The 16,492-nt window shown below is 37.7% G+C and overlaps 2 protein-coding genes across 4 annotated transcripts in view; one reads left to right on the top strand and one right to left on the bottom strand.

The window, feature by feature from the left end:
• CTPS2 (CTP synthase 2) overlaps nt 1-16,287 on the top strand; it is a 67,709-nt gene extending 51,422 nt beyond the window's left edge. For both annotated transcript variants that reach the window (XM_035116088.3, XM_035116089.3), the window contains exons 14-19: nt 5,004-5,100; nt 7,645-7,700; nt 9,406-9,502; nt 11,216-11,360; nt 14,369-14,474; nt 14,752-16,287. In XM_035116088.3, the coding sequence (XP_034971979.2) occupies nt 5,004-5,100; nt 7,645-7,700; nt 9,406-9,502; nt 11,216-11,360; nt 14,369-14,438 (465 nt within the window). In that variant the 3' untranslated portion in view covers nt 14,439-14,474; nt 14,752-16,287. The remainder of the gene's footprint in view (nt 1-5,003; nt 5,101-7,644; nt 7,701-9,405; nt 9,503-11,215; nt 11,361-14,368; nt 14,475-14,751) is intronic.
• S100G (S100 calcium binding protein G) lies at nt 118-3,218 on the bottom strand. Of its 2 annotated transcripts, none has more exons than XM_088667756.1 (3): nt 3,168-3,218; nt 1,213-1,385; nt 118-380 (listed from the first exon to the last, which is right to left on the bottom strand). In XM_088667756.1, exons 2-3 carry the CDS (start codon nt 1,342-1,344, stop codon nt 270-272), a joined length of 243 nt encoding a protein of 80 aa, XP_088523882.1. In that variant the 5' UTR covers nt 1,345-1,385; nt 3,168-3,218; the 3' UTR covers nt 118-269. The 2 variants fall into 2 exon arrangements, with proteins under 2 accessions (XP_088523882.1, XP_088523881.1); XM_088667755.1 differs by having other exon boundaries at nt 1,213-1,356.
• Nucleotides 16,288-16,492: the final 205 nt, after the last annotated feature.

Here is a 16,492-nt window from a genome sequence, read left to right as displayed (position 1 = left end):
TTTAGCTCAAGTTGTTGTACTCTTGCACAGCTACCATTCAGTTTAACAGCCTTACTGAAAGAAATATCCTGTGTCGACCGTACACATAATGTAATGATAGCTTAGAGAATAAAGCAGTTCACATTTATTGAGAGGTTTTTTATTGTCATAACCTTGTTCTCATGCCTCAGAAAGAAACCAGTCTGTTACTTTAGGGTTTCTTCCTTTATGATTTTGTTTTGCTTTCTTTCTCGAAATTGCAGTGCTCTTTCATATTCTTGTAGGGCGTACTATTGGCTCCACCCCATTAGTTTGGCCATCACAGCCTCAAATTCTTCAAAACTGACTTCTCCATCATTATTTTTGTCCATCTCTTTGAATATGGCACCAGTAGTAGAAGCCTGTGATTTTAATACAAAACAAGAAGATCAATTCAATGGATGGTGACTTACCTTAGTGACAATAATTTTTGCTATTTTCTCTCTACTTTGAGATTTGCTGTCTCTGTTAAGCAGTCCCTGGCTTATACTTACTCAAGTCACTGTGTGGTTCATTTTTAAAGTTTCTTAGGTTACTTTTTGATATTTGGCTTCCCCAATTGTTTAACAATGAGGCTCCATATAGATTGTAATCCTACACACTCACTTGGACTAAGTCATACTCAGAGTAGATCTGCTAAAATCGATGGACATAAGTTAGCAACCTAGTGGGCCTATTCTGAATACAGTGGTACCTCGGGTTACAGACGCTTCAGGTTACAGGCTCCGCTAACCCAGAAATAGTACCTCGGGTTAAGAACTTTGCTTCAGGATGAGAACAGAAATCGTGCAGCGGCAGCGGGAGGCCCCATTAACTAAAGTGGTATCTCAGGTTAAGAACAGTTTCAGGTTAAGAATGGACCTCTAGAACAAATTAAGTTCTTAACCCGAGGTACCACTTTATAACTTTTAAGATACAGCCCATAATTTCCAATGTAATAACTAAGTCAGTGCTTTAAGGACTTGAATGCCAGTCGTTAAAGATTTTACTATAAATAAGATATTAAAACTGAAAATTAAAGCACTAGTGCTATATGGAAATGCTTGGGGCTTCATTCTTTTAAATTCTGTGCTTTCTGCAGTCTTGCTCTCTTCACCCCCAGTTAAATATTTGGGAGATATTACTTCTGTAATTGCACTTGGATATTTCCACACACTTTCATATGCTGTCTCAATGAAACGATTATGGACTTGCCTTTGGTACATTTGGAAATTCCTTCTCAATTAATTCTTTCAGTTCACATTGGGATAGTTGATTAGGATCACCCCCTTTTGAAGCATACTTGCTGAAAACCTTTCTCAGTTCTTCAGTAGATGTCTTGGCCATTTTATAGAACCCCTGAAAAGGTAATGTTCCAATGTGCTCAACTTAGAAATAAAGAAAAAACACAAAACTGGAATAAGCTAACAAAAAATCACCACAAAAGAGGATAGAAATATGCAAGTCACTTGATTATTATTTATATTTCACTGTTCTATGAAAAACTAAACAACATGACTCACAAATAAAAAGATAACAAAAGCAGTCATAACAGTTGATCAGGATTTTTAAAAAAGCAGTGTAAATAACTTTGTTTAAAACTGTTATCTGGAACAGTTTTCTGTACACGTTGCAGCTTCTGTTTTTCAGTCTTCCACAATTGCAGCTACAGGGCAAATTCATATATTTAATCCCTTTACCTTATCCTGATCAAATTGCATGTCCAATGACGGCCCCACACATTCCTGTTTTTATGCAGCCTATTGACTGCCTGAACAGATTTATTGCAGCAGAAAATATATGGGGTGTTTTTTTACACATTTATTCAAAAGTTACAATACAGCTTTGTCCACTGTCATAATATCACAGAATGATTACTCCAGTCTTCAGTCCCACATCTCTGTCATGTTGGCTCAAAAAATACTCTCAGTAGGAACCCAGCTACCAATCTGGTTTACTAGACATTTTCAATCAATATATCCCGTCCACAGACACCTCTGCAATGATGATGACGAAGATTACCTACAACTGCACCAGTATGAAGCAAAAGCAATAGAGTAATATATTTGAATTTACACGTTAAATACTCAGGATGCATGCAAGGACAAACAGCATTTTGAACAGAGTTTTTATCTGGAACAGTATTAGCAAGATTGGGAAGCAGGTGATCAACACAGAAAAGAGGCGAGCAGCAAATAAAAATGGTATATGTCATGAAGAAATAAAAGTTGAAAAAACTGAATTGCCTGATATCCCGGCTTTCTGTCTGCCACTTTGTGGAGGTAAAAAAAAACGCCTGGTGATACCCAGTCACTCCACAATTTCTAGGTTCATTTCCTTGGAAACACATCCTGCCCATTTCAAATTACTTCCAGTTAAGTGTGTTTTAGGAATACTAACTTGGACTTCATCCAAAGTTCAGTTCCCTGACCCAGCGAGGGAATTGTAATGATCAGCTACAGATGGAGTATTCATTGTTGGTGGGGATGTGCAATCCTAATTCTGTTGAACAGTTTAAGAAAAGCGCTTCCATAGCCACTGTCTCGCATTGTGAATTCTAACAATAACATTTTTGTAGCATGATTATAATAGGATTTGAGCCATTGCATTTAAGCAACTGAACTGTATGGAGGATTAGTGCCTGGGCATACTTTGTGGTTTTTCAATTCATGCCCCTCAGAAGGGGCCTGGGGTGTGTGTGAATATTGTGCGTGCACACACACACACACACACACACCCTGCCTTGATAGGGGGGTTGCTACAGGTTGAAAAAAATTACACAACTTTTCATATGGCATTTCCCACAATGCAATATTATATAGTAGAATAGCATGACAACACTTGCTGTTTTGTTAGCAATGACATCTCTAAATAATAAGTGATACAATACTGCCAATAGTACCAACAGGGTAAAGCAATTTAAATATGGATATCAAATGATTTCGGAACTAGTTTCAAGTGCCAGTTCTAAATTAATATGTGCTGCAGGCTGAAAATGGGGCTTGTTTTTCAGACTGACCAGATGAGTTTTAAAATGGATAAGAAGTTACAACTCAATGCCATGCAGGGTAGTAGCCCAAGACTGAGTAAACTACAGTTTCCAGGGCAATTATTTAAAACAATAAAACAAACAAGCATAGATTATCACATGAAGTTCAGATCTTACTTACCTTACTCTGCAAACCTAAGACCCCCTGAAATTGTCAAGGCAGCTTTAAAAGATGCAGTTTGAGACTGGCATTCTTATAGTCATTTGAGGCAGGAGTGTCAACCTGATTGTGAAATGTTTGTGTTGTTCGTTGCTATTAACAATAATAATTAATGGTTTAAGTTTGTTTGTACTTCTTTCCCATGTCTTTGTTTCAAAATTCCTAATCATATTTCCGCAAGAAAGAACTCCCTTTGACTAGGGTTGCCACCTTTGTTCTGGCAAAATACAGGACAGGGAGGGGAGGGGCGGTTGGGGGTGATCCCCCCCCCCAAAAAAATCTGGTGCTAATGTAACTTCAGAGCAATCCATTGCAATCTACTGCAGCCTAACAGGATGGCCCCTGGAACTTGACACAGAAAATGCTCTTTCCCATACTGCCACCTCCCAAACCTCTGAGGACAGTGGACTTAGCAAGAGAGTCCCTCTGTACACCTGTAGATATTTCAGATATTTGTGACTCGAGTTGTTTAGGGCTTTAAACACTAGTGTGAGCACAGTGAATTGGGCCTGGGAACACACTGGGATCCAGTGCAAGTCTTTTAAAAAAGGTGATAGGCATCTCAGCAAGTAATCTGGCAAATTGAAGTTTCTGGGTCATCTTCCAGGGCAGCCCCATGTAGAATATCATGGTCAAATCATTTCTGTATAGGTTAGCATTAGTGAAGGGTTTGTTACCATTTTGGTGCTAAGCAAAGACCTTGCTGTTTTCCCAGCCCCCCCCCCCCAATTAGGCTAGCTTTTCACTCTTTTAAGCTGTTGTTTTTATTCATGTGAGTTTTATCTTCTTCTAGCATTGTTTTAGAGTTGTCTATATTTTTTACAGTTTTTAAGCTATCCTTGTAATGCTGATGGGCCACTGAAGGACAGGAATAATTTTTGTTTTGTGGGGGAGGATATTTGCTACAGATGCTTTGAGCTTCCAAGCTAATAAAAAAAAGTAGATTTTTCTTTTTATCAGCAGATTATGTTTTCAGTGTTGTATCAGCTGCTTGCTGTTATGAAACTTCTATATTGTTTTCATAAGAGTGAATGGTGTGTTCTTTGTGTAGCATTGATCCTCAACCAGATTTGACAGAAATTTCATTAGTGTGTACACATAGGAAGTGCAAGAGTAAAATCGCCATATGATGATAAACTAAAATCTCAATTGAGCAAAAATATTTTAGCCTCTTGCATTCTAAGCTTCAGTCTTAGCAAAATGCTTAATATGTTAATTTAAATTAAATCAATGTAAATATTATTAGAAATCACCTGGTCAACTCACTTTAGACAGTGTTGCGGTCTTTGTTTTTCTTTTTGTAAGTTTTGATTCCCCCATTGAAATCAGTGGAACTCTAAACTGCTTAAGTTTAACTGGCTCAGGCCCCTTTTTTTCTGGGAAAGGATTGCTAAAACGCAAAAGATCCACATAGTAAATACACTGGGCGCTACACCTTCAGTAGAGCAAAGTACACCCAGTATGCATAGCTGCCAAGTTTTCCCTTTTCTCGCGAGGAAGCCTATTCAGCATAATGGAAAATCCCTGAAAAAAAGGGATAACTTGGCAGCTATGCCAGTATGCTGCCAGAAGCTGTAATATAAAGAACAGAGCTAATGTTGAAACTCTTCATTGACCCTCAACATCTCAGTTTCAGTGGTAGCATCATCTGTGGGCTGAACCTATTTTTATTGTATACAATGTTGCTGTACTAGAAACATGGGAAGATTTATGGGCATGCAAGATGGTGATCCAAGTGTCTTGCTTTGTATGGCATAGAAATAATGTAAACCAAAGTAAATGTTTTTCTTCGTTAAGGTCATTGACATGCCTGAACATAATCCTGGAGACATGGGAGGAACAATGAGACTAGGGGAAAGGAAAACTATCTTTAATACAAAGGACTCTATCTTAAGTAAGTCTTAAGTTCTTTGGTAGATGTATTTGCTTCTGTGATTTTTATTTTAAAAAACCATATCTGTATATAAAAATAATACATATTCATATAATGTTTGCGGGCCTTAAGTGTAATAATGGTTTGATTCAGTACCTTTTCTTAATATTTAGTTATGATCATGGAAAAATAAGGGCCCTAATATATATCATTAAAAAAAGGCAAGTAGCCATATTCCCTTTTCTTCAGAAGTCCTGCTTTTTAACATACAGTACAGTATTTATGGTTTAATAAGACCAACTAAAATTTGATGACCTGTTCAGATTTCCAAAAAGTGTGCTTCCCTTGTAAAGCATAAATTAAAAGCCCTCTTCTTTTTCAAAGTATCAAACCGAGTAGTAGCTACACATGTCTCTTCATTATGTAGAGGAGGGCAGGCGAAAAAAGACTATTAGGAAACCATAAGAAGGCACAAAGCACCTCGTCTTCCCCCTTTCCTTTCATGGCTGTAGTAGGGATCTTCAAATTTCAGAAAACCATTCGAATACCTTCAGAAAACCAGTCCTGGTTCTTTCGGTAGTTGATTGATTGCAGCCCATTTGCATATGGTGCTTCGAGAGTGCCTCTTGATTACTGCCAATTATCCAGTTTAAGGAGGAACCTTCCGCAAATCATGCCAGTAATAGAGGCTCGTCCATGACGGGGGCACACTCCCAGATCGCTCCCGTTCTGTCTTCCAAGTTGGCAGACACGGGATTGCTCGACACTGTGGGATGCAGTGAACTTCCCAGACCCCACTGGAAAGCACCAGGAGGATTTATGCCTCATGCCCTCCCTTTCCACTGCCTGAACTTCTTTGAAGCCCCTGGAAGGGCTACGGAGAACAACCGCCATTGAATTGTGGGCATCCCTGGAAACCTGTACTTCTAAGTTGTGCACTAGCCAAGCACAACCTGACTACAATCTATCCTTTATTATTGTTGCATATTTGTTCTAACCTTTCCATCCCGGGTTGAAAAAGAGTACATTCACATGAAAACTGGCTTTAAAAAAATTCCTTCAGAATTGTGGTTCAATAAATATCAAACATAGACTGTGTTGCATTTTTCAACATTCAAATTCCAGAAAATGAGGGGTGCTAAAAAGTTGTAACATGACTTAGGCATTTAGTGAGTATTTGGGTTGCATTTATATGTTTAGGTAAGTTTAATGTGTGTAAAATTGCATACAAATCATTTAAAATGAATGCTAAGAACTTCTTCTTCTTCTTCTTCTTCTTCTTCTTGTTGTTATGAAGCATTACTTGACACTTTCAGATGGTAAAATTAAAATTCTTTGCTTTTCTGGAATCAGTTCACGTGCTTCTTCTCCAATCACAAAATTAATAGCAGATTTGAATTTCTCACACCCAAAAACATATTTTAGGACCCCTCATTGAAGAAATTAGCAAAAATTAAGTTTCGCCTGCTAAAATAACACACCACAACACACATGCCACTGAAGATAAGAATTTGTCAAATAACAAACCTATTAAGCTATTCATTTTCATTTAAGCTGTATAATTTTGCTTTTAGGCAGTATTGTTTTTGACAAGTATTGCAATATGCATAATCATAATACTTTGGATTTATAATGTGAACTTCTGGAAAGTGAGGTTGACCCCTGAACTCTCAGACCATTTCACTTTTTTAAATAGTAGTAGTTGTAGTGTGTAATACTTTAAGATGGCTGGGCAAGCTTAGTGTCAGAGCATCTGCCTTATTCGCTGGAGGTCCCAGGTTCTGGGGAGCCACTGCTAGTCACTGTTGACGGCACTGAGCTAGATGGACCAATGGTCTGACTCTGTATAAGGCAGCTTCCTATGTTCCTGTCCATTCTTTCTGCTGAATTTCACAAGCATCCAAGATAGCTGCAAAAAAACTATATTCCAGTTTATGCTTTGCTACAAAAAGGGAAGTACAGAAAATATTATGAGCTGCAGGTGAAGGGACATGACATAAAATTTGACATGAGGTCTCTTGAAGTTGCACTTCTACTCCCCATCTGACATGTCTTTTAGATACATGCTTCACTATCTTCAAAAATATGTGTTTTTGAAGTATTTCTCTTTTATTCCAGTCCTTCTTCCCCAATTTCTTAAACTCTACATATCCCCTAGATCTGCTTTTTGTCCTTGTTTGTTGTGTATGTTATAAGATGCAGGAAGTGTCTAGCTGCCTCTGGCAAAGTCCTCATGTAGTCCAGGGAGATAGGTAGCCCTAAAGTTTGTTTTAAAATTCTAATGATCTTCTTTGCTTTTATATATCTTTTAGATATGTTCAACGTTGTCCTGCTACATTACATGGCTAGACTGCATCTATTTGAATATCTGTGTTCTTTTACCTGAGCCCGGTTTCGACTGGGGAGGGCGGGGTATAAATAAAAATTATTATTATTATTATTATTATTATTATTATTATTATTATTATTATACATAACTGATTTGCAAAATACTAGTTTATACATAAAAATGTTATTTTTACTTGTAACAGTACTGCAGAAGTTACCCTTTAAATGTATTTGTAGGGAAACTTTATGGTGATGAAGTTTTTGTGGAAGAACGACACAGGCATCGCTATGAGGCAAGTAACTGCTAACGTAATTTTTGCTGTCTATCAGCCATGCTCAATTTGGAGTCAAGGCAACACCACCTGTTCATTCCATCAGGTTTTCACAGTAAGGCCATGAGAACTATTACCTAAGCCTGTATAAAACTACAGACAAATGTAGGCTTTAAAGGGGTGTGGCAGAAATGTATTTTATTAGCATTTCCCTTCTCTGGAATGGAAAGTCTTCATAGAATCTGCATAATGGGTATGTGGTCCCACATACCCATTCAACAAGGAAAGTCCCAAACCTTGCTGCAAATAAACTCAGTGCAAGGTGGTGTTTCCTTCTATGTGCTGTTCCTTAAATATGGAGGAGGGGGTAAAATCCTTCACATAGGAGTACAATCCCAAAAGAAGCTAAAGAAACACTTGTCAGCCGCAGTGAGGGTTGATGAAGCACCAGTTTGGAGGGCACCAGTTTGGAGAAGGATGGCAGAGGGGGTGGACACTCCCTTGTTTCTTTTAATAGGGTTAGGTGGGAAATTTTCAAGTGTACAGTGGTGCCTCGACTTACAAATTTAATCCGTTCCAAAGGTTCCAAAGGCACCTTCGTAGGTCGAAAAATTCGTGTCGAAAAGCGCCATTGGAAACGCAATTTCCCATAGGAATGCATTGGAAACAGTAAAATTTGTAAGTCAAAGCAACCCCATCTAAAAATTCGTAAGTCAAGAAAACCCTATCTAAAACCGCCACGGTTTCCGTTTGGATGTCGAGAAATTCGTAAGCATGCGGCCATTTGCACCATTCGTAAGTCGAAAAATTTGGTTGTTGAGTTGTTCATAAGTCGAGGTACCACTGTACTTTGACTTAGCTAGTCTGGTAAAGATCTAGCAAGCTAACGTTTGCAGACAAAAGTAAGCCTTTAAGTCAAGCTGCTTCTGAGAGGACACATAGAACAATAGCAGAATACTGCTCTCTGGCAACAAAGGACTTAAATACAGTTTTTTCTTATTCTGTTTGTTTTGTTACTAGGCTACACAATAGTATACAGGCAAAGGCAGCTTCCTTTCTTTCTATCCATTGTACTTCTTGACGTTGAGTTTTTATTCTCTCTTCTGGAAAGGATAAATGAGTATTTCCTTTAAAACTAATTTCCATATTTTGTAATATCTGCAAGTTGCAACATCTGCTGATTGCTGTTTTGAAATCCATTGTCTCAGTTATTGGTGCTGGGATTGAACCGGGAGTTGGTAATCATTAGTGCCTTTCAGGATCCCTTCCATTCCTGTTCATCGGGATATCCAAACTGAGCAAATGCTATTCAGGAAACCCTGTTTCACCATTTCAAACCTGGTTTCAAATGGTGGTTTGGAGACAGCTTTTAGCCATAGTTTTCCTGATGTGGAAGTCAGGCCAAACCATGTTTGAGCAAAGGGGTACCGGTATCTATACACAAGGGGGGAAAGGGGGAGTGCAAGTGTGTGTGAGACTCACAAATACCAAACCATGGTTTGGACATTATGTCTGAAACAGTCTTACCATGTTATTGTTAGTCCTGGAAGCTTTCTTTCATTAGAGCCATCTAAAAAGGTATGTTTCAGCAAGAGATCATTGTAGCACAATAGCCATCGATATGCATTGCCAATACTGATTCACATGTGGATGCACATCTCCACCAGTATTGCAATATTCACCTTAAAAGTATGTTCATCTTCTCTTTTGCTTTGCTATTTCAAAGGTGAACCCTGAGTTGACTCACTTCTTTGAAGATAAAGGTTTGAGATTTGTTGGCCATGATACTGAAGGGAAAAGGATGGAGGTCATTGAGCTGAATGGTAAGGGCTTTGGTTTTTAGCTGCAGCATTCTCATATATAGGAAATGGAGGCTTCACTGTACAGAACCACACCTGACAGATAGCAGACAGTGTAAAAGTCTTGAATTCCAGGTACTGACATTTGTCAGTACTTCACATTTAGGAATGTACATATCCTTTGTCACAAATGTATGATACTGATATTAAAAACTGAATTATTGCAGAGATACTAGTTGTCTGTAAAAACAAAAATGTAAACTTACCTGATTATGAAAGCCTGAAGCCTATAGTGATTAAATTTGGCTCCAGGATGTGACAGAAAGAATTCTTTCTATAGTCTCATGCTGATATGGAACAAAACGTAGGTTGTCCTTTTGGAGATATTTCAAAACCTATAAGAAAGAACTGTCTAAGTGCATTTGTTTTATTTCTGCTATATTGCTTCTGATATACATACTGAAAATAGTTCTACACAGATCTTGATAAAAACTGAGAGTGTTGTTAAACACTGCTGCTATGAAAGAAATAACATAAGCAATGCAATGTATATATAGTTTTCATATTTTTCCTTTGTCACATTCCTATCAAATCATATCACATACAACTTTGCTCATACCAAGCATCAATTTACCACCCTCCCACTCCCTGGCTTTCTTAAGCAATCACAGTCCTCTTAGCATTTCTATATCACCCTATTTACCTTCTTACTATACTTTAAGAAAATTACTTTAATATTTGTAAATCAGTTTCAAAAATTATCTTTGCAAAATATTTTAAATCAAACTGCAAACATTCTCAAATGTTTACAGTGTTCTTTCATATATTATATAAATTTACTCCAGTCCTTTTCAAACAGTTTGTCACACTGGTTTCGGATTTTCGCTGTCAGTTTTGCCAGTTCTGCATGTTCAATAATTTTTATCTGCCATTCTTCCAAAGTTGGAAGTTCCTGCTATTTCCATTTCTGGACTAAAAGTGTCCTTGCAGCTGTGGTAGCATACATAAACATATTTAAGTCTACTTTTGGAATTTCTTCTCCCATAATACCCAATATAAAAGCCTCCAGTTTTTTAATAAAAGTATATTTAAAGATCTTTTTCAATTCATTGTATATCATATCTCAGTAGGCTTTAACAGAAAAACAAATCAGCTAAGCACAGAAATAGAGCTGCCTTGCCACTAGTAGGCAAAGCATGCAAGTTGAGATATGCTTGTGGGGCGGGGCGGAGTGTTTATTCTACCGATTGAAGCATCTTCCCCCTATGGCAAGTGTTTTTCAACTGGGGGCCTGTTTTGAAAGTAGCTAATTGCAAGGAAGGGGCTGGAGGTTCACTTCCACCAGCCTCACAGCATTGATAAGCTAAGTGGAAAGCATTTCAAGGGAGGAAGATAATTGGGTGAAAGGAAGAATAAAATGGAATATGGTGGTGGGAGGGTGTGGCTGGCTGAACAGAAACATAGACCACACTGCAACATTTTATTGCAGTTCCCACTCATACTAACCTATGTTGCAATAAGATTTATAACAAGATAATTTCTATGATGTTCTTTGAACTATAAAGCTATCTAAAATTTACAGACATTAGCATTTATATTTTAAATGCTAACTAATATGTATTTTCATGCCTGAAATCAGGATTAAAGTCATTGTAATTTAAATAGTTTGTATATTATTAGTGTTATATGTTTGCCTTTTAACTTTTTTTTTTACTTTTCTCTGGGATTTATCTGTAGATCACCCATATTTCATTGGTGTCCAGTTCCATCCAGAGTTTTCCTCAAGGCCTATGAAGCCATCACCTGCCTACCTTGGCCTTTTGCTTGCTGCAACAGGGTCTCTCAGTGCTTACTTGCAACGTGGATGTAAATTGTCTCCTAGGTAACTTTGTTTTTTTGTTTTGTGTGATGGATGCTTCCATCCAGGATGATAAAGGATGGGGGTGATAAAAAGTAATGTTACTTTTGAAGTGTTTATTATTAGTTATTATGTGTACTAGAAAAGTTCTGAATAATGATTAGTTTTAAAAGGTCATTTGATAAGTTGATATATTGCGTTTTCTATGAGAGCCAAATAAATGTAGAGGTTGAGAAACCCATCCCTTAATCCCAGGCAATTAATTAAGTCATGATTGTCTGCAGGGAATAAAAGATGATTATCATAAAAGATTTCAGGATTTCTAACTTAACTTTTTTATTTGTGGAAGTTTAACAGGAAACAATTACTTGGATTCAAAGATCTCACTGAATGAGTAAAATGTACTTACCTGGAGATTGGGGGAGGGGGTGTCACTGACCAAATACAGAGGAAGAGGGACCCTCTAGAGCAGACCTTTCCAAACTTTTCTGTTGGCCACATGCTTTTTAGACATGCATCATTTTGCAACTCAGTAATTCAGTTTTACTAGCAGACCAGAGGTTAAACTAACCCTTTTCCAGCCCCGGGAGGAGCGCAATGCGTGTTCACGTGACACACCTATAGACTGCAGCTGACACACTAATGTGTCACGACACACAGTTTGGAAAGCTCTGCCCTGGAGTGACAGTGGGAGGAGAAGATTGGCAACACCTCCCCACCCCATATGAGAGCAAGTACCTTCTTTTCATACAAGATCCTTAGATTATTAGGATTATTTATAATTTACACCCTTAACTAAAATAATAACAATTTGTAACAACTTATAATCATGTTCAGTCTAGAGCCATCTCTAAACAATACTGTGTTTTGTATTATTAATTTATAACAGCGATTGTAAATTGTAGCAGACTTCCAAAATGCTGTGCTTTTTATTTTCATACAGAAATTGGTTGCTTTAAGCTGATAATGTTATATCTGTACCGAGATATAAAAGAAGAGAAATGGCTTTTGTATAATAAGAGATAAAACGTCTGTTCTTGAATTAATTCTTGAAATTACATATTAACCGCGCTATTAACTTCTAAGTAAGTGTGTTTAGGATTGCAGCCTAAAATAGCTCAACATGCTTTTTCACATGCTAAAATTACACACACACACACCGCTCCTCCCTTTCCAAAGCAGGAAGAGACAAACCAAAGTATTGGCACAGTGTTATGTACAGAACAGTTCTTGTGGCTTGTTTCTCTCTGGGCACACTGCAAGAAGAAGCCAAGACCAAATATTTTGTTCTTCTCGTGGTTTGTTTTCTCTCAGGTTTGGAAAGGGTGTGCAACCATAGTTTAACGGTATGATGTGTGAACCAGGTCATCATATTTTAATATCTTTTTAAAATTTTTCCTGAAATATGCCAAACTGTTTCATAATACCATGTTCTATTCCATGCTTCCTTGGGTACATTCAGAAGAAAGTAAGTACAGCAGCAGTAAGTACAAGATCTGTTTCTCTGAGCATGTTGTTACTAGTGTTTTTAAAATCAGTGACTAGCAAAACACCCCTCATTACAACAGAAGATAGTACTAGTCCCTCCTCTCTATGGAGTCCCCATCAGCAGGCACTTTGCTTCTCAGGGTCAGGGGGAAGCTGAATCCCAACTGAATCCCTGAGAACAGTGCTGTGTTCCCCAACCTCCCAAAAGAACTGCATGGCTGCTATTCTTGTCTTGAATAGCAAAAAAATAAAGTGCTGCTTTCAAGGACACCTTTCAGCTGAGCCTTAAACCCTCTCCTATGCTTGACATTGCTGAGGATGGGTTGGAATGATAGAGATGTTATTGAGACTGGGTGGAATGATAGGAGTGTCCCTCCCCCGCCCCCGTCTCCTCAGTCACTTTTCTTCACTCAGTCAGAGCACAGAGAAGGTTTGTTGTTGTTTTGTAATCAGGTGTGAAGGGGAGCTGATAACCATGGGGTGCCTGGGTGCCCAACGACACAGGGCTAGAATAAGAGCTTGTTGAACAATCCACTTCCTCACAGTTACAGAAATCTTGGTGATCCCTATTTACCAAAGCAATAGAAGTTCTTGTTCAGAAATAGAGAGTCAATGGATTCATCCAGTCACCGGTATTCAACCAGAAGACAGTTTCTGAATGCACCCCCAAAGCATCATCAGCAATCACGAGCAATTACAACTCTGCCATCAGATGGAAATCAATACCGAATGCTGTACGAAGGCTGTTAAGGCTGTTACCAGAACAGCTGCTTAAACCAAACAAAGGTTGCAAGTAGCACCCATGAAATACAGTAGTTTATAAGAGGGACCATGATATTTTATTCTACTGATGTAAGAAGATTGACTCAGTTTTGAAAGTTAAAAATATGGCTTCAATAAAAACAGGTTTTCGTTAAACAAATGTTTGCATCTAGTGAGATTCAAGGGCGTTTTACAAACTACATAGCAAATGGAACCTGAAAGAGACTTTAACCTACCACTTCAGAAAATATTACAGTAAATTTGCAATCATTTTCCTAATTTGGAACTCTTGGCTAAAATAAGGGTGGATTCAGATGACTACACTGTTTATGGGTGTTGCATGTTTATTGTGACTGATATACAATTGCTGAAGCATTTCAAGTATTAATCACCTAGTGACTCATCACAAAATATATTCCTCATCTGCTTAGCGCAGCTAAGAAAGCTCTCATATGTTGCGATTACAGTACTACTTTGTTAATCATTCTGAGGGAATGAGCAGCTGAAGTTATTTAAGGTTTACTGATTTCCGTAAGGAAGAGCATTTAATGTGTGTTTAATTCTTCCACCAAAACTAATGGGATTTGAAAATGCTTTATATTGATTGGTATTGCACTAACAGAGATTGAGTGTTGAAGGGGAAGAAATACGATTCTTATTCATTCTCAGGACAGCTACGGGCAGGATTCCCGCATTGCAGGGGGTTGGACTAGATGACCCTCGGGGTCCCTTCCTAATTACAATACTATGATTCTATGATTCATTCATCCATTTCTGTTCAGTGACAGCTATGGCGACTTTAGTGATGACAGTTTTACAGAAAAAGAATATCCCGAATCAGAAAGAGGCTGAACATTATTACGAAGAGGAAGAGCATGGAAGAAACAGGTAAACTAGATCCATAGTTGGAGATTTCCCCCCCCCCCCCCGAACCAAATACTAGCTTTAGAGGTGACAACATTTTCTTCCCATTTGCTTCAAGGTCAAATGGTTCAGTTGCTTATTTATGGGCTTGCTTATATAGAGATATTAATTGCAGATGTAGAAAAGGTGGTTGCATAGTAGTAATTCTTTTTCATCTTTCTTTCTTTCTTTCTTTCTTTCTTTCTATCTTTCTTTCTTTCTTTCTTTCTTTCTTTCTTTCTTTCCAATATAAAAAACGAAGTGGAAGAAAAGGCATAATTGAAAAGGTCATTCCAAGCAGGGGGAAACCTTATTACATTTTAAAACCACCAGAGAAGACTAACATCACACAGCTGCTTTCCATAGATCTTGTGAAGATCTCCCTGCGTTCCAAACAATGCTTCTGCTGACCCAGAGGAAAAAAATCAATTCCATTTAAGCATTATAGCTCTTTTAAAATTGCATAAAGGACTGTCTCATCCTGTCTCATGTTTTCAGGTGACTGTTGGCTTTGTGCTAATTTTTGATGACTGGAAGGTATGGGAATATTTTGAATACATTTATAAATCATTTGAAATTTCAGAATCCCTTAAGAGCGTTGCTTATCAAATTAAAAAATGAAACTGTCCAATATACTTAAATATTATCAGTACAGATTTGTTTTAGGTCTGTTTCCTTCATATTGTTATTTGATTGACAGACGCCTCTGATGCATTATAACCCTGTCTAATACCTTAAGTGATGTTGATTTATTTCTGTATAAAAATAAAATCTTGGTCTCCACCATTGTACACGATGATTGTCCTTGGACAGAAGTAATGTAGAAAGTATTGCTGCACAGTACCAATCTAATAAATAATAGAGCAGAAGCTTGTGATGCTATAGATACATAAAATCTGACTACATTAATGAAAAATAATTGGGTTCATCATATATTTAACATAACAGAGTAGGGAGTAATAGTTAGACACAAGCCCATATCTTAGTTTCTATATCTGTGGCATAAGCTTGTTAGGGAGTTGGTTGTGAACATGGATTAAATCCTAATTCCTTCTTTTGGTCTCCCAGCAGAAACTAGTTTGTGCCATGTGATCTCATCTGTTTGGGGATGCTCTAATTCATGGAAAATTCAAACAGCTACTAGGGACATAGGGACAGAGATGTGTTTCTCTTTGGGCCCCAGAGAGGTTTGGAGACTCTGGTAACTTCCAGATACAGTACCTTTATTTTAGGTAGAACCTTTTTCAGCATGTCTGCTGCAATAGAGTAGCTGTGTCACTATTGCAGCAGCAAAGGATTGCTTTTTGCACTGTTTGTTTTGAGAGCCCTTTTGAGGTGAGTGGAGATATGTCCAGACACCAGCTAACTTGATGGTATGCCTATTATTATTATTCTTAGAGGAAGAAAGGGAATAAGAAGCTGTGTGTTTTAATATCCTATGTAATTACGGGACAGTGCCCTGTTATTCAAGTGCTGTATGTTTTTAAAGCGATTTCCCCTCCAAATAAAATTCTATACTTATGATGATATTTTACCAACTGCATTAGAAAACTGTTAGTTTCCTAATGTTCAGGCCAGTGTAACATGTGAAGAGAAAACTGGGGAAAGTAACTTTGTTCCTGTATTTTTTTAATGCATATATAAATGCTTTGGAAAATTTTACGAGAGTTGATGCTGCTAAATGACTGAGTCTCAGTTATCATACATTGATCGTTGCCATCTAAAGCATGCTAGATTTTCTTAAAGATTTTCTGTAAGTTTAAATTGAATTTTGAAATGTATTAAAATGTTAAATGAAGATATGTGTGTTATTTTATATTGCATTCAGTCAATAGAGCATGGAACTCTTAATCTCAGGGTTGTGGGTTCGAGCCCCAGTCCTTCTTGGCAGGGCTTGGGCTAGTTTACCCTCACTGTCCCTTCCAACTCTACAATTCTGTTATTCTGTTGGCCTAGGAAATTTGATTGGATTTTAAAAAGAAAGTAAAACTCACATTTTTGCT

The sequence above is a fragment of the Zootoca vivipara genome, chromosome 4, assembly GCF_965207765.1.
Source record: "Zootoca vivipara chromosome 4, rZooViv2.hap1.1, whole genome shotgun sequence".
Lineage (NCBI taxonomy): Eukaryota > Metazoa > Chordata > Lepidosauria > Squamata > Lacertidae > Zootoca > Zootoca vivipara.
The sequence above is the reverse complement of the archived record's forward strand: the minus strand, read 5'-3'. Positions and strand labels throughout refer to the sequence as shown.

What these genes read in the sequence shown, in the direction of transcription:
- S100G (XM_088667756.1), bottom strand. Translation starts at nt 1,344, where the DNA reads ATGGCCAAGACATCTACTGAAGAACTGAGAAAGGTTTTCAGCAAGTAT. An exon ending in AATTTCCAAATGTACCAAAG is followed by an intron (nt 381 to 1,212) that starts GCAAGTCCATAA and finishes TTAAAATCACAG; the next exon opens with GCTTCTACTACTGGTGCCAT.